Source organism: Battus philenor, unplaced genomic scaffold (assembly GCF_028537555.1).
Source record: "Battus philenor isolate CCGP_79_NKW_IND1 unplaced genomic scaffold, ilBatPhil1.0.hap1 SCAF_17, whole genome shotgun sequence".
In the NCBI taxonomy this organism is placed as follows: Eukaryota; Metazoa; Arthropoda; class Insecta; order Lepidoptera; family Papilionidae; genus Battus; species Battus philenor.
The window spans coordinates 4,467,404-4,494,427 of record NW_027181679.1 but is presented as its reverse complement, the minus strand read 5'-3'; the positions used below and the strand labels follow the sequence as shown (position 1 = coordinate 4,494,427).

Below are 27,024 nucleotides of genomic sequence, written 5' to 3'. Positions count from 1 at the left end.
TGTGTTATGTGTTATTTGCCACGGTTGACCAAAAACATAGTCTATTCAGATAACGGAGTATTTGATAATGTACGTGAAAGATGATTTTAATTAATTTTTTATGTTTATATTTTTATTTATCCCATCATTAGTTTCATTATTTTAATTTGTTTATATCTTTGCATGTTTTAGTGATCTGTAGTTATAATGGGCACAGGCAGATAGATAGGTAGGCCTGCCTTTTGTCTATACAACTTTTCGTTTAGCAGAGAAACCATGAACATAGCACGATGGAGAGTCATAGCTCGTTGAGCAACTGTAAGCTTGCCAGCGAGGTCTAGACTACATATTATTTTCAATTTATGTTAATATATTACTGACTTGAATTTTATATTATTTTTATTAATTTAGATACTTGTATTCTGTAGCAATCTATAATTATATTGCCAATAAAGTCTTTTGTATTTAATTATGATTTTGCATATTATAATAATTTTGATTATCCATTTAAAAAAAAGGTACATGTATGCTCTCAATTGTCTTTCCTCGAATATTTTCGACAAAATAGTTTGTAAAGATGAGCATTCCGTATGAAAATTTGTATACAATTTGTACAATGAGTTGGAAAAGTTTTATTAGTTTAGCCTTTATGCAAATTGGAGGTAAAGTGCCGAGTGCCGGAAAGATAAAACTCGCTTACTGGACCTAAACTCGGATCTTTCGCGCGATAAATCACTTGTTTTCATAATATTTGCATACTGAACGCTCGTGTTACGTTAACAGCGTTTATTTTTATCAGCATTTTTTTCTTATCGCTGCGAAGAACACGAAGTACTTCCTTATTAATTATTAATTGTCAAATGTCCATTTATTTTTAAAATTAGCCCTATTTATATTTTATTTTGTCGACATGGAATTGTTTTCATGAGTTAGTTTCTTTTTTATTACTATGTATTGCCTGATATTTTATTTAGCTAACGTGGGCATGGATAAGCATTTAAATAGTCATTTAACATGAGATAGCATTGATAAAGGTTTATTAATAATGATTAAAATGTCAAATTTAGTTCATACGAAATACAAATTCTTGTATTTAATTTACTTATTAAAGCAAATGTATTTTCGCACCATTTATCATTGTTGTTTACCATTGATTTAAAATTGTTGTAAAGATAAGATAAAGGTTAATCATTTTTATAGTGAATTACACGACTATGTTCTCATATAATTTAGACGACTCCTTTCAAACGAATACGCAAATTTTATTTGAGCACTTTGTAGGCATTTATGTTTATTTATAGGCATTTTTTGCCACTCAAACTAAGGTGTTCAAATGTGTAAATGTAATAAAAAAATTGTACATTACTTTTGTTGCTTTAAAAATAATAATATACTTAAAATCCTACGGTATAGCTTGAAACAATACTGCATTGTATTCTCAGAAGGCTGAGACATATCACACTCGTTTTACGTTGTTCATTTACCATAAGTAAAAAGGGCAATGGCTGCGATGCGTCATACTTGTTTACTGTTCATTGGTGCACCTCGAGCTTTTAAATTAATAAACGTGCCTTTAGAGCTTACAGAGGGGCCACAAAAATAAAACATACTCGGAGCGTGTCAAGAGTCAAAATAACAAACGTGACAAAATCTCAATTTTTTATGCTAAGTTTAAATGTTCGGTATTTGAAATATGATGGTTACAAAGTTTGTTTTAGAGATTTTCCTTATGAAGTTGAATTTATTTAATCCTTGTGTATTGTTTAATTGTTTTATTATTCACTGTACATCATAATTATTTTTTAAAATACAGATATTTTTTAATCCAACTAGATGACGGATACGATAAAAACCCTGTCGGGTTTAAAAAAAGAAAATAGAAAAAAGTATACATAGGAGTGCAAACATATACATATTATTATACATATAATTTTAATTGGTTTATATTATATTCATATACCATTATATTTGGTAATTGTCATTAATATATTTATATTATACAACTTATTCCACCTACTTTCTTTAGTTTAGCACTGCACCGCCCCAACGATAAACCGGTAAAAAATGATTTCAACATGAAGCCTTTATTAATATATCGTATTAGAACTGTTTAAATAAATAAATAAAGATTGTCTGTAAAAAATCATTAAATGGCACAAGACTGCCATTTGTACATCTGTAATGTAATTGTAAAGTTAATTGTGAACTATGTAACAATTAAGTAATGTAATAAATAAATTGGAATAAATATTTTGTACATCTATTAATTTTAAATGAAATTCTTATCTTAAAATATGAAATTAATTAAAATATAGGAGTTGATAGGGTAGGTATAGATTATTTATATCATGTACAATACTTTAGGCGTCATATTTGACATGGGTTTTTTTCATTTATTACCTCGCGGATTCGGAACGAAGCTGTAAAATCCAGAAAGGCTAACAAGGACAATAATAATCGAATATAGCACATTTACAATATAACCTAAACGTATTTTTAGTACTTAATTTATCTATAATAGGGTGTACTTCTTAAATACGGTTTATTATTACTCTTTACATAGAACTGAATGTAAATATAATATATTTATCATCTTATTTTTGGTTAATACACTTATTATTCTCCGCAGTCATATAAAGCTGTTTTTTTCGTAATGTGTCGTCAACGGTGCTCCACGAGCTCTTTAATCTTCATTTATATATAACTAAGGACGTTTCCATTCCACTAACTATAGTGAATTATTTATTATTAAAATAATTATTAAGAAAATACTAATAATTACTAACTTATTAGTATTTTTAAAAAATAATTATTCTACGGCTAACTTGAGATTTTACTCAATTTCACAATCAGGACAAGCGAACGTTGCCTTTAAGATAAATCTGTCTGTCGCATCCTAACCGTTGTCCGTGTAGTAAACACAGTCGATAGTGTAGCGGAAAATGGCGAGTGGATGTTATCTTCTGTAGGGTAGTTGAGGGCTTTGCACCATTAAACCATCAATCCTAAATCTGGTTTATTTACCCGTCCATCCGAGAAACCTAGGAAAAAGGGAGCGAAAGCACAGAGTATATAAATAATGTATTTCATAAAATATATTTTTAAACTGTCAACAGTATTAACCAAAGATCCATGGAAAAGTATTCTTTTATTACACGTATTGTTTGTGATTACATATTTTCACTTTAATGTTGCATTTGCAATTATTAACTGCCTTTACAAATACTATATTACGAATAGAATTAGGGGACAAGAATATAAGAAAGTCTTAAGTATTATACACACTCTTAACATGTAAAATTTTTAAAATGCCAACATTTATTTTAATCAAATTTTAAGGGGACCGGAAAGTAATGACGCTCTCTTAAGTTAAAATAACAAGACAACATTTTGAACAAGCTTTTATAACTAATCAGCAATATATTCACCTTTGTCATTAACTTTCTTCTATTAGGACCTTGAATAAGTTCTCGCTGTTTTTTTTTTTTCAAAAAAAAAATTATACAAATTTTCAAAGCTGGAGCAGTAAAAATCAAATGATTTTTCAGTAAAATACGTCGAAAAAAACGACATTACTTTCCGGTCCCCATAATATTGACAGATAAAGAAATAAGGCCGCTTGCACACCGCGAGAAATGACTTTTAATGAGGTTTAATAAAACATCGTCTTTAATTAACCATGAAAAAATTATCAGCGCGTGAATTACAATTACATTACAAAGTATAAATTACAAAAATGTTATAGGAATATTGAATAAAATTCTTGCTTTATTACTTTTATCAAATTTAAATAATTTATTCATTCGATCACATGACGAAAGATCCTAAAATGTATACTATTGTATGCTTAGAGAAACGATATGTTTTATGTCGTTTCTTTTTCTTCCGTACAGACTGTACGGAATACTTTACTGGTGTTCAAGACGTGCGACATCAATATTGGAAGAATTAAAAAAAAAAATGTTCAAGGAAGTTTCTTGCCAGTTGAATATTTTTTTATCTCTGTCCCAAGGAAATGTTAGTATTTCGTATTTGAACCAAGTTGTTACAATATTTTTAACATTTATTTTTTCGGTTTTAATTGTATGTGTTCGGAAAAATAATAATATTTTAGTTACACATTTATGGACATTGTTTAGTTGTTATTTTTATAAAGCTATAAATAATACATATGTATTTATGTCGTTTTATACTTTTTGGCATATGTTAAAAATCTTATTCTAACACAATGATACAAATATCGATTCTTTCGAATAGGCTTTGCTAAGCATTATTCCATAATATACGTCGATTTTTTATATAAATAATAGATAAGCTTAAATAACGAAAGTGGCTGGAAAAATTTAATTTTTATATTATGGCACTGGACAGTTTTTTATGAAGAAAAACCAGGAAATAATGCGAAGAAAAATATTGGATGAAGGTTCGTCATCATAATGAATAAATAAAATGAAATTAATTTGTAACCAAAGTTGTTTATATTAGAATAAGATCTATAGGATACAAAACTTTAAATAATTAAAAGTTTACTATTTCTGTCAGTGCTCTCCGCAGGACACCTACCGGGATGTCTATTTATGCTGCCACGCTGTGTAAAAAATCATTACATTTAACATAAGTTTCCGGTTATCTGATTCAAAGAGCTTGAAGATGACAGTGCGAAGTATTTTGAATATCAAAACAAATCTTGCTTAGGATTGAATTGTTTCGTCCAGATGTTTAATTAAAAGATAACATTAGCTAAAAGTACAAAGCCTATTAATTTGAATCAAATGCCATTTCGTTCTTCTTAAATTAAACGATAGAAGTAGTAAAGTGGCTCTACGTATAGTTTGTCGCAAGAGATAGTGTATCTTCTGACATGGTATTCATAAATTACCCAAAAGCACGAAATGTGTAGAAGCTGATGGTCAATATTTTAAATTAAAAACATCTCTTCAAAATTCTTTCCTAATTTTTTTTGTTAAAAATTAAAAATTGTCAAATTATATTATATTAATTTATTTACAGGTTTTCAGGTACTGTAAATTCATAGAATACGATTTAATATCAAAAATACTTTTCGCAATAATATAGAAATTAATTTACCTAAGTTGAACTTTGGATAAAGTGATTTTCGCACGGCGAATACTCTACCGCTTGGAATGCAAATAGCGCCGAGAAACTTGACAGTTGCTCTTTATGTTAAAATATTCATTTTATTGCCGGGTTCCAATTTTCCGTTATTACCTAATAGAGGCTTGTTGTTACTTCTTAATATAATATTATATCAAATCAAATAAATATTGGTGAAAAATGAGCTACGTTAGAAATATTAAATGGTATGTGAAAATAAAAGAATTGTATGTATCGCGATGTAAGATTTGTCAAAACAAAAGGATAAATACATTTATCGATTCACGTTTACCCTCGTTGAGTACAAATCGAAAATAAATATTCAGCATATATATATTTGAATGAAACTATGACATTGACAATTGTATTGTTGTTTATACAATGTAAATTGTAATCTGTGTCACAGATACAATCGTCCTACTTTGTTGTCACTATTCAGCAATTCTATTTTCGTTTCATATGTTTTTAGGCCGTGGTTAGATGGAGTGATTGCGATTTCCAGTGAGAAAATCTAAACGAATAGAACAAATCATTTATATTAAATACTAATAATAACAAATATATATTAAATAAAAAAATACTTTGGCACGTTAAATAAAAATGCGAGTATGGAAAGATTTATTTGATTTTTACGAGATAATTGTGTGTAGACAAGAAAACCTGTCATCGTTATCATATCAGAGTTGTTATTAGTTTTTTACCGTATCAAATAATCTGGTTAACTGAATTTGTTTATATTCTAATGAAGTAGGACAGTCACGGTTTTTCGTCAATACGTGTTAGAAAGTAAAACCTTGTGAATAATATCATTATAATCCCGTCAGCTGATTGACGCCTACTGAAAAGCATAGGGCTCTCGCAAAGATCGCCATCATTATCGGTTTTGCACTGCCCGCATTCAGTGGCTTCCGGCAACCTGGACTACGTCGTCAGTCTACCCAGTAGGGGTACCGCCGCCTCCCCCAACTCGTGATCGCGGACTTTCAGCCCCAATGGCCACCAGTTTCACGAGCGATATGCGTCGACCCCTGCCTCTTAAAGGTGTTTAAGATTAGTCAAAATAAATACTTATGCCTCTGATAAATGTAGTGTTAAAAGTGTAGGAAAGTTACAAATGATGTAAAAAGGTAAATAAATGTAAGAATAAAACAAAGAAAGGAATAAATATAAACCACAACAGAACAAAATGTAAACTTAAAGTATTCTGATGGCAACGAAAGTTAGGTGATAAATGAAAGCATTTATATATATATTTATCATGATCTTTGCGTTCTCATTTTTTTCCTAATGCTTTCATTAAAGTCCCCGCGTACCCAAGACACAGGAAGTACGAGAAGTCCCAAAAAACTATAGCCAAAAAAAAAACTCTGCCATTTGAGCCCTATCGATGACCTTGGATCTTCTCACAAACTGTTTCGATATCGCATGTAAACCTGAATTTATTTTTAATAATCCGACTGTTTTGTTTGTTCTGTCAATGATATATTGATGTGATAATGACGTTGTTAGTTTCTAGCAATGTGCGAATAAATTTTGAAGAAAATTACGTAAATTACGAGGGGTTTATATGCGAATGCATAACTCAACAATCGTAAATCAGAAAACACCGCACAAACTCGTTTTATTGCGTAGTAGTGGAGGTGTGTTGACGTTAAGGTCACGAGTGTAACGAGGTCGCGATAAAATTGTTCCGTTAAAAAAAAATATGACGCGGAATAGCAAGATCAACAAATCGAAAATGTTGAATTAGCATTAAAGCATTAAAAAAGCAACTTTTCGTTACTATTTATAAAGCATATAACCATCATTGATTTTTTGTTAAACACGGAAAACTGTCTCTAAAAAAATAATTCGGTCAATAAAGTAAATATTTTCTATAAATATATTTAAATTAATAATTAAGAAAGGACTGCTATTACGTAAATAAATAAAAAATATTAGAATCCTGATTACAGGTAGCAATCTACAAACAAGGCAAACAAAGATCAGTGGTAGTCCAGCGGTACAGTACCGAAACTTGTGATCGTTTGTAATGGGTTCGACACCCGGGACACAATCTTATATAATTCACCCTTTGTACATTAATTATATATGATTGCCACTACTTACTAACTAGTTTGTTTGTGAGTAGTGGAAATCCAAAAATTTGTTCGTAGGACTCGGGTTCGATTACAAATATATAATTTATGTAATTCACGTTTTGTCCATTAATTAGCATTGTTCACAAACAAGTTTCCAGAGGATAGGGTGAAGCGTCCGCTACAAACTATAATACCATAATGCAATAGCCTGTCAAGCGTGGCGATTATGGTATACCCTCCATAGATATCTTTGTTGGAGGCCTATGTCTGGAGGTGAGCGTTTATTGACTGAAACGACAAAGTGTTGTAAACTTTTTATTTAGCTTGTTATAGCTATCTTTAAACGTTATAACTTTAGTGACTCTTTTGCGGGAAATATTGTTTAGTTTTACAATATACTCTTTTGTAATATATCTGGATTATCATGTTATAAATTTAAAATTGTTTATTGAACAAAAATAATAAACTAACAATACATCATTGCGAAGATGTTTTTAAATGATAATAAAGTTTTGAAATGAACTACTTACGACTGTTTTAAAAATCTTGTGTAAATGATTTAAAAAAAATCTCTCAGAGTTTACTCTCAAAAAAGGGATGATTAGGAACCTTCGTAACTTTAAGTTGAAAGATACTATTAGTAGGAAGCTCGATTAAAGCCTAGTTTCTATTAAATTGAGCTCTCCTGAATATTATGAAACCTTTGGTTACGTCATCATTGAAAACGATCCTTAGTTGATGGATGGTATATATGTTCTAATGAAAATTATTAAGGAGTAATTTTAAAGTATTTTTTTAACTTTCTTACATTTTAATTACTAATAAATCACCTAGTATTGTTATTCGTCAACAACAAGAACATTTTTACTCATCACAGAATACTTACACTTAAAATTAAAACCGTGCTGCAAAATACTGTGCTTAACCTTAAGAACTTGTTATTTGTAATTATTATAAATAAAATCGATATATTTAACCCTAATTTTGTTGCCTTTCCAAAACTAATCATCTCAAATTTGAATTATTTTTTCTTGTAAAATATTATGATGTATAAAATAATATACTCACAATATTTTGTTTTTTCTCTATCACGTTGTGTATACATGGTTAGGGATGCATACTATTTTCATTTATTTTCTGTATCCTATTGAGTGTACCCTATATAGAAATAAATTGACTACGTATCATATATACGGTATCAAAAGTAAGTAAGTTTTAATTTATAACCGACGAGGGCCAAAGAAATGGTGCTTGAAAATCGTCGAGTGACAATTAGAGATCTTGCTGCTAGTGTTGGAATATCATTTAGCTCAGCCCAAAACATTTTGAAGGATGTTTTATATCTCAACGGCGTCAAGTCTCGATTGATCGATATTATACTGCATTGGTTGTTTGTGACTTTTTTTTCCAAAAAACTCGACTTATACCGCAATCGCTGATTGGACCTGATTTGGCTCCGTGCGACTTTTGGCTGTTCGGAAAACTTTAAAGACCAATACAGGGAAGCAGTTTTGAGACTACTGAGGAGATATAAACCGAATCGAAGAAGGTACTAAAGGCCGGAAAAAACCTATTCCGATTGTTTCGAAGACTGGAAAAATCGTTAGTAAAACTGCGTTTTATCGTACTGGTTTTACAATGTTGGGGATGAAATTTACGTGGAATAATAAATAAAGAATTCACATTTTTAAACAGATTAATTTTACTTTTTAATCACAGTCTTACGGACTATACTAAATTTGTGTCCTCGATGTGCAAGACATTTCTCGGTCAAGTTCTATAGTGTCTCTTACGAGGCATATGCATATATCTTTATCCTAATGGAAATAACGCGCTACCATTAAAAACAAAACATTTTGTGTTTTTAATTCTGGGCGAAAAATGTAAACAAGAATGTAAAAATTAAACGCATTTATCACAGGAAGAGATGATTAATATTTGTGCCCGTCCTTGGACTCTGCACCTCATGCGCCTCTTGCAGTGCGCAAGATCATTGTCCGATGCGCTTCGTTCGTTAAACTGGTTATATGATTCGAGCGTATTTTATAGCGAAGCTGTCCGTCATAGATTTATAACAATGTTATATGAGATTCTAAAGCATGGTACAGTGTCTTTTTATACAGAATAAAAAATGAAAGTAATTAAGAAAACTTAATTATAGTTTTCAATGTATTAGTAGATTCGTTACTTATATATTATATTTAACAACTATAGATAAATATAAAGCCATATTCACATTGATAAATAAAAGTAAGACCATCAGCCACTATAGTCCAAATGGAGGCAGCCGAAAGGGATCAATAGAGGACAGATCCCGCTCGGAGACGTTTCCGCATTGTGAAATCCTGCATCGTGAAGCCCTACCAGTTTTTGTTCCCCAACCCTGAAAGAGAACTATGAGGTCGCGGGTATTAATAGTGGGACCCTTAACCTCCGACTAGTTTCTTTCAACGCATAGCCATCAGGATCACAAGTGCATTCAAGACCATATCCAACACAGCATCTCTAGCACTCGCAGAACTCACCCCTCTTAATCTTAAAGTCCGGGAGGTGTAGGCACTGGAACTCACAAAGCTTACCGGCGTCTCTCATCTTTTACCTTGTGATACAGGTCTAGAACGCCCTACACCACCACACAAATGATTGCACCTCGCTACCAGAGTATCCATTTCTGTACTTCCCCTTCTAGAGATCGTAATTACACTTCACCCTATCCACTGATGGAAGCAAGTTGGAGGACTCCTTCGTGGGAGAGGCATTCGTTGCTTTCCCGGAAGGCTGCCACACCGCTTCCAAAAATTACAGACTTCACTCGTTTTGTTCGGTCTTTCAAGCCGAGCTCTTCGCCATTTTGAAAGCCTGCTCGTGGGCCAATTCAACACACCCGAACACATACACAATTACTCACACGGACTCACAATCGACCATTGCCGCACTTACAGAATAGGAGCAACACCCACCCCATCGTCACACAAATTCACATTCTGATACACGCACGCGCGTCACCTACATTACACTTTACTTGGGTCAAAAGCCACACAAGCATTGTCGGTAACGAGGCAGCCGACTTGGCAGCAAAGAGCGCTGCTGCAATGCACTCTACGGCGGCTTATGTTTACTTCCCATTGAGTTTCGTGAAAAGCGCAATCCGCGCTGAACACAGCCGAATTTGGCAGGCTCGATACGAGAGCTCGGCTCAGGGTTGACATACCATAGGATTCCTTTCGAAACTCTCCGACATAAACAAACTGCGAAAACTCGTCAAGACATCTTCCCATCTCACACAACTACTAAGCGGGCACGGGTACTGCAAGCAGTACCTGCACTGTTTTAAAATAATCGATAACGAGACTTGCCCATGTGGCGGCGTCACAGTACAGACTTTTCATCACTTACTCAGACGCTGCTCTCGGTTCGAATCCAAAAGACGTAACCACGTGATCTTATGTGAAAACCTTAATATACCTCCGTTCAACTTACCGGATCTTCTCAAAAAAAAAAATTAACTAAATTATAATAATCTGTTGATGAGTTGGCCCGGCACATTGTTCTAAACCTCAATGCATTTAACGATCTGTAGCGCTTGGGCACAGACTTGAAATAAAATAGTGTACCAACTTATATATAATTGAGTAAAACTTCCATATTGTCTTGTTAATATGTATAAATTGTTGCTGTATTTACCCATAACAAAAAATTGTGTAAGAAAAATTGTAAATAATTATAAAACGCTGTCGTGCCTCACAACTGGGAGAAGAAATATCAGTATCAAATAGCAACAACCTTCTCCCAGTTGTCTGCGTTTAGTAAGAGCGAAAAAAAATATTGCAAAAAAAAAACACTAGCGATACAAATAAGAATAAAAAAGCCCTTGAGAGGCTATTTAAAATAGTATAATGCTAGAGGGATGTTATTACCAGTGTCCTCAACCTGCCCATAAGGCGGTTTCCGAGGAGGTTTTTGTTGATGGAAATATCACCTCCTGAAACGGATATCCTGAAAAGCAGGGCAGAAGGTTTCTTTCCTTACACCAAATAATCCCCTTAGAAAGTATGGACCTGTCTTTCTAATTTACGATCATCTAATTGGTCAAATATTGTGCCCAAACTGTGTGAGCAACTAATTAGTATCGTTAATAAACTATAATTGAAACACGAGTAAAAGTGCCTTCATCTTTCGTAGAACTTTTGTAGAATACATCGTATTTGTATATAATACAAGAAAGTTACAACGAAAATTGACCCCAGTAATTGTTCCAGGTGTACTGTGTAACTGGAACACGGTGAATCCGGGTAAGAGTTATAACTTTTAATAGTGAACATTTTTGTCTTCTGTATCATTATGGTTTTAATAGGAAGTTCACAGCTAGACGCAGCTTCATTCATAGATATGTTCCCTTATAGACCAGGTTGGATGCAGCATACGTCCGGCGTTTTCAGACGACCTTAGCAATATCTAGTCTATTCACCTTGTTGATGAACTTCTTATGCTGTGCTAAGAGAACAGAAGGACAGTGGGGCTAAGATCTAAGTAGCCACTTATTTTGTATGCTGTTTGGCTTGCCCATTAACACTTGAACTTGACAATCTGCTGAGCAGACTAGAATATTATTTTTGGAGCATAAATGTACACTTTTATAAGATTAATTCAAAAAAATTCATCGTCGCCAATAGGTAACTCTGGTGGTACGACACTCCTTTGTTAATTCCTAAAAAAATGTCACCGTTAAAAGTAATACCATGGTTTAATTTAGCGTCAAATCGTCTTTTAAACGAAGTCGACTCACACGCTTGGTTGAGCAACAAATATCTGTAGCAAACGATATTTTACAATGAGACGGGCGTTTAGTTTCTTGACGTCTCGATTCATCATAAGCACGAATCTCAAATGACTCGTGATATTCGGTTCTCGTTTTTTATATATTTGCACGAAATTAAATGTCATTATTATTTATTACCGATTTCAGTCTTTAGTTGTTTGCAAGTAAATCATTATAATCATGTGTACATATCAAAAATACATGTAGCAATAAATAATCAGAACAAATCGCATCTTTTAATGTCTTATAAAGTTGTCATGAATATATTAGTCTTGTTGTATTGCTACTGAAACTGTTGTACTGCGCCTTAGAAAAGGGTGGTGAAGTGGGGTCAAGGAAAAAAGTACCAATGCCATCGTCACCAATACAAGTGTGTTATCAAAATCAAAAATAGGCTACGTCTAAGATGTGGTAACTATAAATATTTATCTTAATAAAGAATAGAGAATTCACTAAAATCTTTCATATTAGTCAAAAATGTAATGCTATAATGGGAATATAGATAATAATAATAGTAATACAGAGCTATTAAAATCTAAAATAGTTAAATTGACTTTTTCACAAATTGTTATATATGAATTTAAAGGAATTCATCTGTTACTCCGGTTCTTCAATAAAGCTTTACTATGTTTTCTATAAATACATTATGGTATTTGAATTATATTGAGAATGAGTAAATGATTGTAATTAATTAGTATCAAGTCTGTTTAAGTTTGTTAATTTATCAAGTAAAAATTGCTTCATCTTTTATCAGGATAGTTTTATTACTCTTTTTATACAATATGCGCTCGTGGATTTAATGCGTTATGGGTAATTTTACAAGTCAACTTGGAGTGATGCAGAGGTAACAAATAGACCGATGTGTAAATATGATATAAAATAATTGAAAAAATATGTAGGGTAGATAGTTATAGGTAAATATATATCCTAGCTCTCTTAATATTTAGTAAATCCTATCCAAAAGTCATTGGTTTCAGAAATAAAAAGTAACGATAACACCGTAACAAATATATTTCCTGAATTCGGATTACTATATGAAAATTAATTTTTGTTTACTATCTGTCCCTTCACACTGTACAGCCCCAAGTTATAAATTGTTTTTTTTTTTACAAACCTGTTTTATATTGGAAATAAAGGCAATAAAAGTAAAAGTTTTTGCGGACATTTGTCAGAGCCGATCACTCTAAATCCATAAACAACAAATATACATATACATAAAGTGTATAATTAGAATGAAGGTGAGTAAATTCTTCCGTGAAAAGGTCTTGAACTTTCATTTTAAATACGTTTTTTTCTGCATGAAAAATTAAGCGTGGTTCAAGCAAATTGGTTACGCGTCGATGTCAAGAATCGCAGCATTATCCGGAGTTAACATAATTCGTTACTCGTTTTTTCTGCGGTTTCTATAAATATCTTGAGTGACTTGCAAACTCTAGCCATCAACCACTATCAGTTCAATTAATCATTGTAGCTTTAATATAAAATCTATTATTTTTTGTTCGTTCTTATGATAATCGCAATGCTATTAAGCATTTGGAAACTATTTAAATCGTTAGCAATTAGTAATATAGGCAAAATCATATATCATATACATGAACGTGGAGCGTACTTTGTAGCTATGCACATGGTGTACTACCAGGAAACAAGCAAATTACTACATTGGGTAATCATAACAACATAAGGATGTGTTTACACTAATGAAATATGACAATCTATATCAGTTGTGAAAAGAAAATCACTTTTTGTTTCGTCACCGAGAAGAGTAAAAAATATTTAAAAGTTCATTATTTTATCTTATAAATCGAGAATCTGCTAGGAAATCTAATGTCTGATTTTAAATTGTATTAAAAAATAATTGTTACATGCTTTTATTAAAAACTGCAATTGTAAACTCATATTTTGATTTACTTTTGAATTTCTTGTTTCCAACTGCAATCTCTTCCGAGCGCACTAATTTATAAAAGTCCATTTAAGTGGAATCATGTCTTTAAATATGGTAAAATGGACAAATTTAAGTGGCAATAAAACATGTTCTACTTGAGGTCAAAGCTTGGGTACATATACACGAAGGCTTTTGTATTTCAATAACTTTTTGTTCGTTTATAGCTCGGGCATGTAAAATAGGGCTATACGTAACGATTACAATTATTACCATATACTAACGACCATAAAATATTGACTAATACTATTTTAATGAGCAGATAAAACTTTGTGATCACTTTCTATCAATTGTGATACTACTATGATTCAACAATGTGTTATATTAAAAACTAGAAATGGACAAAAAAGCGTTAGGAAATAAACAAAACATGTCTTGTGTAAACGGTTTGGTATACACAACTTAGCAACAATGCTGTGATTTTGCGTTGGGAACAGAATATAAGGAATAATTAAACATTTAGACAATTGAAAAGAAATTGCAAAATAAAATTACTAAATGAATTAAAAAAAAAATAAAAGGCAAAATTCAAACAAACATGACTTGAAACCGATAACTAATTTAAAACATTGCGATCGGTATATTTTATAAATTCAAAATAAAGAAGATTTCCTGCGAAGCTTGAAAAAATAATCGAACGTTTTAAGCTCTCCAGGGAGCTCTCATATCTCAAGTAATTTAATAATATATTACTGAAGCTTTTTCGGAACCCTTGGGGCGGCCAATTAGAAATTCCTCCTTTTAAGCTTAATAAAAAATCCAAAGGTCGTTGAATCGTTCTAGTAAATTGTATTTAACGGCTAGATAAATAAGTAATATTTGCGACATCCTTGTTAAGTAATCGACATAGTCCAGTGATTTGGCAATTTGAACTGGCAGCGGGTAGGCCACATGGCGTGTAGAGATGGATCGTGGGACCTCAAGGTTCTGGAGTTGAGACCAAGGACCTTCAAGCGCAGCGAAGGACATCCACCTATAAAGTTAAAGAGGAATCTATTAAATTCATAGGAAGACGCTGGGGATATAAAGGGGAAATCTAGCACATACCCATATGGTGGATTCCACGTCTGAAACAATTGTAATTATATCTACACAGAAAAAAGTAAACATACTTAAGTATTTATTTTAGAATACGTTGTTTCAAACGATTAAGTTTTATATTAACACTATATAAAATTCATAGACTTGTTAGCTTTTTTTTGCAGGCGTCGTTGTACATTTGGCAGTTTGCCCAATTGTGTAGCGACAACTAGACATAATTTGTGTTTTTTTTTTAATTAAAAAACTTTCATTGTTACTATGGCCACACGAGATAGTTAAATCGAGTAAAGAAAAATGTTTGCAAAAAGTGGTATAACAGCCGTAAAAGGAAGTAACATTTTTTTTTGGAAATGGAATAATTTCATTTGAAGAAAAATCGTGTGTCTTGCGTATGCCTTGACCCACAATCCCAAGTTAAGGCGGTATCTGTCACTTCCGAGCACTCTATAACCAGTGGTGGTTGAAATAGCTTTATATTTTTATTAACAGCAATAAATTCTTTTAAAGGATAAAAAAAATTCCACGTTCATTTTATCAGCGGAAGACTTAAATTTATCAAAGGCCTTTTAAACTATTCATATTTAATAGAACCGAGTAAACCGTTTTGCGGATTCTCGTTTTAAAATAACGCACATTCCACCATGAATTACATCTTTGAATGAAAAGCCGGAAGGTTTTATGCCGTACAAACTGAGCAACCTCTTAGTACTTTGAATGTTTAAAAAATGCGCTCGGCGTTTACAGAGTTAATTAAAAAAATAACCGTCTATTAAATTAGTCTTGCTTTTTAGAATAAACAGAAACAGAAGAGAAAACATCCACCTAATTTTAAGTTCCGCTATTTATTATTATTTATTTTCGATTCTTGAGTTACGTGGTTCGTTTGTATTTTATTACTAACTATTATTATTTATTATTAAGTGACCACCGCACACACGAGGTAGTTAAGATGTGTAAAGAAAAATATATAAGTTTTTTTCTGAAGAAGGACAAGAACAGCATAAAACGTCCATTGATAACGTTTTGACGAGAACAGACGACCTTGTTAAGGTTTTCGAAAGACGTTGGTTGCATGCCGCTTCTACCCGGTCATATTTAAAGTCTTTGTAAAGGGGATATCTTACAGCTAAAATATTGGTGATGATGGTGATGATTTCAACTTTGGTCATATTATGTTCCCAAGTGTTTAAAAAATAATACTATTTCCAAAATTAAAGCGTAATCGTTATTTTTATTTATTAGTTATTGCAGTTCAATAAATAGTTTATTTACAGGTCGATGATGCAGAATATATTAAGCATTGGACTCATAACAATCGCCTTGAACTGCGTTTATTCACAAGAAAGCGGGGAGCAACCTCAAGCATGCGGCGGACATTTAAGAGGCCACGTGGGCACGATACAGACACCTAATTTCCCAAATCCATTCCCGGTGCCGATCAAGTGCCGTTGGGTAATCGAGCACGATGTTATCAACGGCACCATATCAATATATTTTACACAGCAATACACCACTAGTGGTTTGACGTTCACAGAGTATATGTATTACGATCAATCTTATAAACTCGGCGAGAGAAGAGCTTTAACAGTGACAGAGGAAAACATTACAAAAATTAAGTGGTTGCAGGTAAGAATTCATAGTAAATAAGAAGTCACTTTCACAAAAAAGACGACATACTAGTTTTAATTAATGGGCATAGACTATGCGTGCCCTATTTAAGAATATACCCAGTCTAGCCATAAGTTCTTTTACAAATAAAATATCCGATAATTTCTAAAAAAACATGCAATAATGGCGGGGAAGAAGTCCATTTTTAAATCTTAGAATCGCTATTCGAAATTCAAAGTAATGTTTTTTTTAAATCTATGTAAACAGCTAGTAGCAGAGTTTATGCCTAGACTAGGTTCTCGTGGAAGTGTACACGAAGAATTTTTACATAGTAATAAGGATGGCCTCCATAGTTAGTCAACTGTGTACCGTCATTAATAATCTTCTGATGGTTGTCGATGTTGAAAGTACTCCCTTCTGATATGCTACCGAATGCATACATACCAATTTTATAATATTAATTAATGTTTGGTTTTTATATATCCGTATATAATATATTTAATATGTTTGACCGGAAAGTAATGCCGCTTTCTTAAGTTAAATTCACACGACGACATTTTTCAAGTTTTTATTTCTAATCAACCAATATATTCACCATCGTTACCAACAACCTTTTGCCATCTAGAGTATAAAATTTCAATGCCGGAGCGTTATAAATCAATTGTTTTTTCTATAAATTATATTGACAGAATTACTTTCCGGTCCCCCTTAATATCTCGTATCCACCACTTAGTTTACCAAAAACGTAGACAAACACTATTAAGGTTGTCAGAAGACGCTGTATGCAGGGCGTTCTACCGTTTTCATTATATATTTTATATTGTACCATTGGACGTCCTTAATCTGAAATGATACCACGATCTTTAGAATAAGTTATTAAGTTATTATGTTTGTTAATATTATGATCTAATTTCATTACGAACACAATTCTTTTTAAGCACTTTTAAAACTATTCATATCCGTTTATGTTTGTAATATCATAAAATGGTAGTTATTTTAAACATAAGTTGTTAAAAAGTCTATTAAATTCATTTCAACAATATATTCGTGGTAAATCAGCGGTATAAACAATTTCATTTGTGTGTTCAGCAAGCGGCTGTTCGTTGATGCCAGTACTATTATCTAGTAAATTTGTTTTCATGAACTCTACAAATACACGCCTCTATTTGTTTAAAACATTTCAAATAATTTTGCAATTCAATTACATCCGGCCGCAGTGATATAGTAGTATTTGTTCATATGTTAAACAAACATTTATAATAATTGTAAATCTGACAGATTTTACTAGATCTTGTTTTTAAATTATTAAAAATGAAAATTTGAAACTCATGTTTTTTTATCTCTAATATTTTTGTCATATTATTTACGAGTAAATTGACTGTTATAGCTATGCAGCGATAAAAGTTTTTACGTTTCATATTTAATATCGCGGTCTCATCTTTAATATCTTTAATATTAATGACAATTCAGTGTCCATGTGTCTAAAGGCCGACTATGTGATCCATCCAAACTGGCCGTAGGTTGACTTCATAATAATTGCTCAAGATATATCAGTCGGATTCTAGGTTAAGTTTAAGATTTGGGTTTGATTGTAAGTAATTTTTTTTTGGATTTATTTATACTCATATAATCGAGAACTAGGGATAACAATGAGTACAAAACTAAATTTATCGTATTCCAATCTGTAAACTGAACTTGCAATCATGCTTAGAATTAATCGAACTCGAAGAAAAATTGTTTAGTCACCAGATCTGAAAAAGAAAAACATCGAAAGCAATATATATCATCATTTGAGACATAGCTGGATATAGACCTCCCATATAGCATGTAAATTGGACCGGTTTGAAAGCGGCCTCGTAGAGTGTCTTCTGATGACCTTAAAAAGCCATCTAGAGAACGATTAAGTAATTATAATAAAATTTATAACTTAATTCTTGGTGTATGATGATGTTCAGTGATCTTTATGGCTTCTAAAGTTTCGTGGATCTCAATGTTAAGGGATACAGAACGTAATGAATTTAAAACAAAACTTATTTTAATAATTTGTATTTTTATTTTAGGTCCAAAGCCCCGTTCTAGTTGTGGAGTTAGTTTTAGACAGGTTAGAAGGAACCCAACTGCGCGCTCTCGGTCTTCTATCGGTGTTCGGTTTCAATGTGACGTACGTGGTACAAAAGCCACAAGATCCACCAGGTCCATCATCTTGCAGCGCTATTGAGTGTCGACTATTGGGACATTGCTACGCTCGACATGATTATAAGTAAGTTAAATTTGAAATCATTTAAATTTTAAGTAAATACTTTACTGTAACTTTTTTTACTTAAGCAAATATTATCATACAACGTTAAACACGTCATGTTTACTTGTGTGTCGTAAGTATACTATTAAAATGTAATTTATAATTAAAGATCAAAGTTTGTAGCTCCTTAAAGCATCTGAATATTACAGTTTAAGATACGTTTTTAAGAGTGTTTTGATTAAGAATTTGTTTTTAGTATTTTACGAAGTTTATGACTTCATTAACATATAGTAACGGTAATAAATTTAATATAATATATATAAATATAATAATAATTCTCTATATTATTCATATTAGCGGTATTTTTGCATTTAAATATTACTTACAAACAACCTTTGGACGGACTGCAAGAATTTTTGTTAAATAATTAGCATTTCACATCTAAATTTTATTATGATTTAATAATTGTTTATTCATTATTAACACATAATTTAAAATTTATTATTTGTTCATCCGTACATATTACACGGTAGTGTATTTCTAAACCGTAAATTGTTTCCCACAAAAGATTTACTAATGTTAAGAAGTTTCTAGTTTTTTTGCTTAGAAAACTTTTAACGAAGCCTATATAGTAGACGATGTCACACGGCATGAATTAATGAATATTTTATGCTTTGGAGTACATAATATTACATATGAAAAAAGAGGTTTTTGTTATATATCCTTTTTTGGTACGAAAATAAATTAATAATTATTTACTAGATGGATAGATTTTATTAAGATTGCCGAGTGACGGTGGATGGCCACTTCCAAGCAACTAAGAGACTATTAGAAATCTGTGGCAAAATCTGTGGGTAGCAATAGATGTCTTACGACAATAATAATAGAAATGGATAATATCGTACAATTATAAGTACAATTATACAACAAAACGATGTTTTCTACAATTTGAATAGCTAGATTATCATTCTAGACATATAGTAGTATAGTTATCTTAGCTATAGACATAGACATTTAGTAGCGCAAGTAAATTGCAACCCACGTCGCTGCAATTAGGGAGGAAATGACATTGTGACATATATTGCTGGATATTGCAACTGAAACCATAGCATTTTGTTATGCATAATGTACTCCATTTACACACTGTAAACTTTGTTCCTCATATATGTGTAACAACATTTAGAATTTTTTATTTTGTTGTATCATTCAAATATGTATCTTCAGTAAAATATTTTTTATAGGCAATAGCTTATTTTATGATCCGTATTCAGATCAACAGTCGATACTCAAGGCATTTAACGGTCTGTAGCGCTTGGGCAGCGACTTGAAATAAAATAATGTACCAATTAATACATAATTGAGTAAAACTTACAAATTTTATTGTTAATATGTATAAATTTTGGCTGTGTTTACCCATAAGAGAATTTTGCGTAAGACAAATTGTAAAAATTATAAAATGCTCTCGTGCTTCGCAGCTGGGAGAAGAAAGATCCGTATCAAATAGCGGCAACCCTCTCCAAACTGGCTGCGCTTAGTAAAATCGAAAAAAAAATATTGTAAAAAAAACACAATTAGAATTAATAAAAAAAACAGTCGATACTTTTATTAATATTTCTTGTTCATTTTTTAAAGAATTATACAAATATGACCTATGCTACCTCATGAGGATGGATTTTCATAAAAACGTTCTTGGTTATTTTTAAAATGCCAAAAAAATTCTGGCCAAGTTTTACACATTCAAGAATTATAGTTTAAAGATATGCGTGTTTTTATGAAAGTCCTTTTAAGCCCCTCGCGGTAGGAATTTTATAAGATTCTTTCTTGGCTAATCTTAACTTGGTAAAAGTAATATTTCATTCAAGAGATTTTGAGATATTCATAAATGTATATGGATGAAATCATTGGAATGTTAATTAAAATGTGGAGATCCTTGATTTTCCAATGTTTGTGAACACGCCTCATTATATAAATAATTTTGCTTTTATCTTCGGACAGAGTTAATATAGCCATCTTGTCGGAACTGTTGACGTTATGCGTCAGGAGGCGTAACGAAATTAAATGATGCGCCGACTTAGTTGCTGGGCCTTAGATTTATAAAATAAACAAGAATTTATACAAGAATAAATCCGCATGTTGCAATAGACAGATGCATATAGACACATCCTTATTTATTACTAACCAATGACTTATGTGGGTTTTCTGGTGAATACTTCGTTTAGCCAATACTATGTAGTAATTATTTTAAATTCTATGCAAAGAGGAATGAATTTCATTGATTTTCAATATCGTATATAATGTTTACTTTGATACGAATCCAAATAGATCTGTAAACTTTCTTAACTATTTTTGAATTGTCTACTGCGTCTTCGTGTAAAATTGCAAACAATTTGAATACTGTTGTTTAGAATCAGAAATAGTCAGTATAGTTACCTGCTTAGAAAGTCAAATGGATGTCGTGACTGCTACTGTCCTACATGCGGCTCAAAATATATTTACATTTACAAAACCGTTTTCAATTTTGTTTGCACAAAATTTTCCATATTTGTGTTTTTTTTATTAGGGAGTTTTTCTGCTCATGCTTCGAGGGATATTCCGGAGTTGACTGCGGAATGGGTCCGCTATGTCCGAAAACTTCGAATATGTGCAAAAACGGTGGAACATGCAGGTAAATTGCACTTTTATTTCGTTTTGTCGTAGTCTTGACTTATCAGCTAATATACGGCATAATTTTCACTAAATATATCACTAAACTACAAAAATAATACTTGTTTCCTTATAAAAATATTATTATTGTAATTACGCTTTGACAACGCTCTAGCGTACTCTTGATGGTTGATTAGATGCAATGAACGTTAGAAAATAGTGGAACTCAGTATTTTTAATTTTTGCCGCAACTTTTGGCTACATTACATAAAATAGTAAATCTCTGTTACATGTTTTAACTATATTGCCTTTCAAATTAAGATATAGAGAGTTTTCATACTGTTTTCTGACTGATATAGACTCCACGATCGAAATAGAAACCTTGGTATATTAACTTACAAGCAATAATTTAGTGTTATGCCTTAAGTATTATTTACAGTGCATATACATCCAAAAAATAGTATCTAATTGTTGTTATCAATCAAAAATTGACAAAAAAAGCATTCGTGCATTTTGCCGGGCTTACTTCATCTAGTTTACTTTGATGTTATTAGCCAAAAGGCGTAATAAAGTTTAATAGAAACGATAATTCACTATTTTCTCAACTATAGTTAGATGTTTTATAATATTTTATTCCGTATATATAATATTTGTATCCGTATTAAAATAAATCTACTTCACAATACAACATTACGCAGACAGATGGGTCCAGCTGCAGTGAGCTGCATTTGCGCTCCTGGTTACACAGGCGACCTCTGCGAATCCCAGATTGCTGCTCCAGGTATGTATGTACCTGATTTCTTATGAGAATTTATGAATCAATCCATTTTATAACTGCGTAATACAATATCTTATGTTTTATTGGAATCTTAACATGTAAATCACATTGCTATCTGTTTAATGATAACCATAAATTTAATATGACATTTATTTTAGTTTTTTTAAGCATATAATTTTCATAGTGATTAAAATCTATTTTCTATAAAGACATTTTTAAAAAATAATAGGTGGATAAATGTGGGTAAATATTTTTTTATTCACTAACTTGAAATCTTTTTAGAATGTGGTATTGAGGAGTGTTTTGAAGGTTGTCAAAAAACAACCGGCTGCGACTGTAATCCTAGAGAAAATGACTCCAGTAAGTAACATTTATTTAGTTACATTCATTAATTTAAATAAAACAAAGAGCTATTTGTGTAAAATTCGCTTCCAGATTACTGACAGTGTGTCAATAATGATTGTTATTTAAAAGAAGAGAAATTAATAAATAAATTAACGTACACTATTATTAAAGTTGTGTGAAATTATTTTTGTATAGCGTATAATTTCCTAATAAAATAAAAACATTAAAAAACGTTTTATTTTAGCGTCAGCTCGTTTCGAAACAAGATTACAGGTTGTAGACCAAGGAAGTAACAATATAACTCAAGATATTAGTCGACAGGTAATGTATATCAATTTGTAATCACTTTAATATTATATTAAATTGACGTAACAGTTTTACTATTTTTGATAAATCCTTTATTTCTAAATTTGGTCTTGGCCAATTTATTAAACAATTATTTTAGTTCCTGACGCAGGCCGCTTCCCACCGGTCCTAACAGAAATCTAAGGCGGAGGTCTATGTCCAGCCGTGGACGGCCTGTAGATAAAATGACGTTGATGTGGAATTATTGTAAATTAAAAATATAAACTTTATTTTAAATTGAGCAGTGATAGCTCAGCGGTAGTAGTCTGAGACTTGCGATCGCGGGTTCGGTTTCTGAGATACAATCTTGTTTAATTCAAACTTTGTACATCAATTAATTAGGATTGTCACTACTCACAAACAAGTTTCCATAGGATGGGCAGCAGCGTCTTCTGCGTACGACCTGCCAAGCATGGAGATTATGCTGTATCTCCCCATAGATACTTTGCGGGAGGCCTAAGCTTTGCAGAGGGCGTCTATGTGCTGAAACGACGACGACGATAAAACGATTAACATAAGTTAAACAAAATAAAACGAATTTAAAATTTAAATATGACTAATGATTTAATTATTTAGTTCTGTACATGCTAATGTTAGTTTTCATGCTTTTGCATCCGATATATATTAAAGTTTAGTAAAATATATTTACCGAAAACGATGAATGAAATAAAATATTTTATTATTAATTACTTGAGTCAAAATTATAATATTTTAATAATTATAAATAATTTTTAAAAAAAATTTAATCTTTTAACATAAACCTTTTTTTCAGGTAACAAATTATTTAAGAGCTTCGAACATCACTTTAGACGACGAAATAGAAATATTAAATGTGAGGTAAGTGGTGTAGGAAACAATTTACATATTTTTTTTACTTTATGTTAATATATTCTTTGTTTTCATGTTTTTATAATAGTAATTCTTAAGTTAAGACGTAAATAAAAAGTCTACGTATTTGGTATATTTTTGATTGCCGTATAAAAAGTTCGGAGAAAGTTTTTATTTAATTATCAAATCAACTTTTTTCATTTAACAAATACGGAGACTCGTAAGAAATTATGCAATAATCCCACGATGCCGATCCATCTGATATTTCAGAGAAAGGCGAATACACTGAACCTAGTGTATACATCTGATCCAAAAACTTGTATAGTGTTTTAATAATGTTGATCTCAATTTCGAAAACGTAATTTGCACCCAAAATAGCCTAAAATTTAGAACCATAGCCTTCTACTACTCTTATCTTGTTTGTGCCATTTTATCTTTATGGAATATTTATTTAATTTTAATATTTTATGATAATAATTTTGTGCTCTTAAATATTATAATTAATGTTTGCATTTTCAAAATGCATTTACTGCAAGGACAGAATTTATTATATAAACAATAGTTAAGAGATTTTAATGTTTACGTACATATTTGTACAGCTCGGAAAACGCAAACCACATTAATACATTTTTAATTATTACTTATTACGGCCTATACAACATTAATACTAAATTATGTAGTTTATTTTATAATTTAATTTTATTTAAATGAGGTACTCGACAAATTTAACAGTTAAGTGTAAACTCATACATTTTAAAATTTATAGATTGATATGTAAATTTTATATGTTTTGCATATAAACTATGATTTAATTACCGGTTTTACAAATACCGATTTACCTTAACGGTATTTGCGCGAATACTTGCATCTATTGCTATGGAAATGTACGATCTATGGAACGCGTATACACCGATAACAGTAACTGAGTTAAATTTCTGCTGTCTCAAGGCCCCTTATTGGAGTTCTTAGACTCGTCTATTCATGGAACGTCCGCCTAAGCGAACTTAGAGTTATACGAACTTCCAAATCTGTCTAAATTACCGATCCGTAGTAAGGCTTTAAAAAGGCTGTGCGACGACTCCTATAACTGCTCTGAGATCATACATCCATCGAAGAATTTGGCGACTCCACAATCCAAGGAGGTCTCTCGACCGAGGTTGAGATACAAAGTTACCGACACCACTGTACCGTGCCATAGGTTCATGGCGAGACGAGAGGGAGTTGTCAAGGGTCTTTATCGCTTTGCTTCTTTCAACGTAATAAAGCAGGAGACTCAAAGGATAAACTGCAAAACTCTCCTTTAATAAATCACATGTCATATTTATATAACGATGGAGAGTATCAATTATATCAATAAAAAACTATGTTATAGGCAACAGTGTATGATGTTACATAAAACTCTGGTGAAATGCCTTTGAATTATAGTGCAATAAAATTGAAAGTATGTTAACAAATGCGGTGAATAATCCTTATTACAGTGTAAAGGATCTTTTAGAATGCATGAGTGTGAAAATTATCATGATAAAAAACTAGAAGCCTGCGGCTATTTGTAGCAGAGTCTCAGTGTTTTAAGTTAAAGGATGCTATCAAAGGGGAGCGAAATTTGATTCTGGTTTTTATCAGACTAGGTATCACAATGAATGTTCCATACTGGCTAATTAATTAATAAAGTTGTGTTTAATTTTATTTTAGCTCTGTAGAATCGAATGGCGCCCGAACCGTATGGTTGAGGGTGTGGAGCGCCCGTCGAGAAGCCGGCGCACTAAGAGCAGCGTTCTCACGTCTGGCAGCCACACGAACACGCACGGATCGTCTCAGACTATTGCCCGCCACACTATACTTCGACATGCAACCAGCTTTAAGCCTACACGTTTGTATTCCTTGTTACTTAAAGCTATATACGTTTTCTTCACAAATTTGTTTACTAGTAGTATTTATAGCATTTTAAAAGTCAATTGAGAGCGTTATTAAAACGAGTGACATCTACATATATGAAAATCAATTCCTAATTCCCTTAGTCATGCTATGATACGAGGACAACTTCAACGGTTCAATATATTTTAATAAAAAAAGATATGATCACCTCTATAGATGTCTTTTATTATAAATTATATAAATACTATCATTAGGTTTATTATCGGTAAATGGTCATAATATCTTAGTCTTTTATAGTAATAGTTAAACCATAAATTCATTTACGTGAGATTATAAAGAGTTTGTGTTATAATTAAATTTAAAAATAAAAGAACAGCTTCAATTATAAATGTGATTTCACTATAAGTATATATCATTATTTTAATTTACATCGTAAATAACTTTAATCTTCTTTTAAGAGATGCGGTTTTGAAATTATTTTATTTTATTAAATGTGTAAAATATATTTCATACCACCATAGCTTCTGTACAATTTCGTTACGAGCACAGTAAGTTATGATCGAATGCAATCCAATACATTTTAGGCCCTAATAGTCAACCAACGCCCCGAGGTTTGGGAAGGCTCGGAATTTATCCTCAGTTGCATGGCTTACGGCTCTCCGGATATCAATTTCACTTGGTACAAAGACGGTGTTAAAATAAACTTCAACGGTACAACTAGGTATGTATAACATATTACATATAAATATTTTTAATAAATATTACGCATAACCAAAATATTACGCATATAATGTACTAAATAAATATAAGATGGCACTGTAAAAGTTTCGAAAATCTCCGAAAAATAAATTTTGGACATCTTAGCAACATCATAATATCACATTCCGCTATTTTTTACATAAAACCTCCAAGATATATATATTACAAAATTTAAAAAAGGAATGATTAATAAACATACAAATGTTAGAACATTTATCATAACCACACACGATATGTTGTAATGTCTCAAAAAATCGATAAACATTTATCAAATTAAAATTAAACTCAAGTTAATGTTAATATAGTCATAAATATACAAAAACCGGTCTGAATGGAAGTCTGTGCGGAATCAGGCAGCGGACCTCCTAAGGCTTAAATGACAATTAAATAAAGAATAAATCTATTTATTTATTTATTGTAAGAGAAATATGGATAAATAAATCACAAAGAGGCGACAGGCATTTCTCTATAATGAACCGTATTTAAACCTTTAAAGTACGTTCATTTTTACTAAGTAGTGAACAATGTATGGCTCTCCATGCTAGACACTTCTACTTCGCTACAATCTTATAGCCAAGTTGATAATCGTTTATAGTAAGTACTAGAAATCATGTCTGTACATAAATATAC

General features: G+C 31.6%; 1 protein-coding gene across 1 annotated transcript in view; it reads left to right on the top strand.

Moving 5' to 3' along the window:
• The window catches only part of LOC137919753 (uncharacterized), a 134,990-nt gene that overhangs the window by 93,583 nt on the left and 14,383 nt on the right, over nucleotides 1–27,024 (top strand). The window contains exons 3-11 of the mRNA XM_068762933.1: nucleotides 16,249–16,600; nucleotides 18,643–18,842; nucleotides 21,382–21,486; nucleotides 22,163–22,245; nucleotides 22,525–22,602; nucleotides 22,832–22,908; nucleotides 23,705–23,769; nucleotides 25,453–25,630; nucleotides 26,220–26,356. Of these exons, the coding sequence (XP_068619034.1) occupies nucleotides 16,249–16,600; nucleotides 18,643–18,842; nucleotides 21,382–21,486; nucleotides 22,163–22,245; nucleotides 22,525–22,602; nucleotides 22,832–22,908; nucleotides 23,705–23,769; nucleotides 25,453–25,630; nucleotides 26,220–26,356 (1,275 nt within the window). The remainder of the gene's footprint in view (nucleotides 1–16,248; nucleotides 16,601–18,642; nucleotides 18,843–21,381; nucleotides 21,487–22,162; nucleotides 22,246–22,524; nucleotides 22,603–22,831; nucleotides 22,909–23,704; nucleotides 23,770–25,452; nucleotides 25,631–26,219; nucleotides 26,357–27,024) is intronic.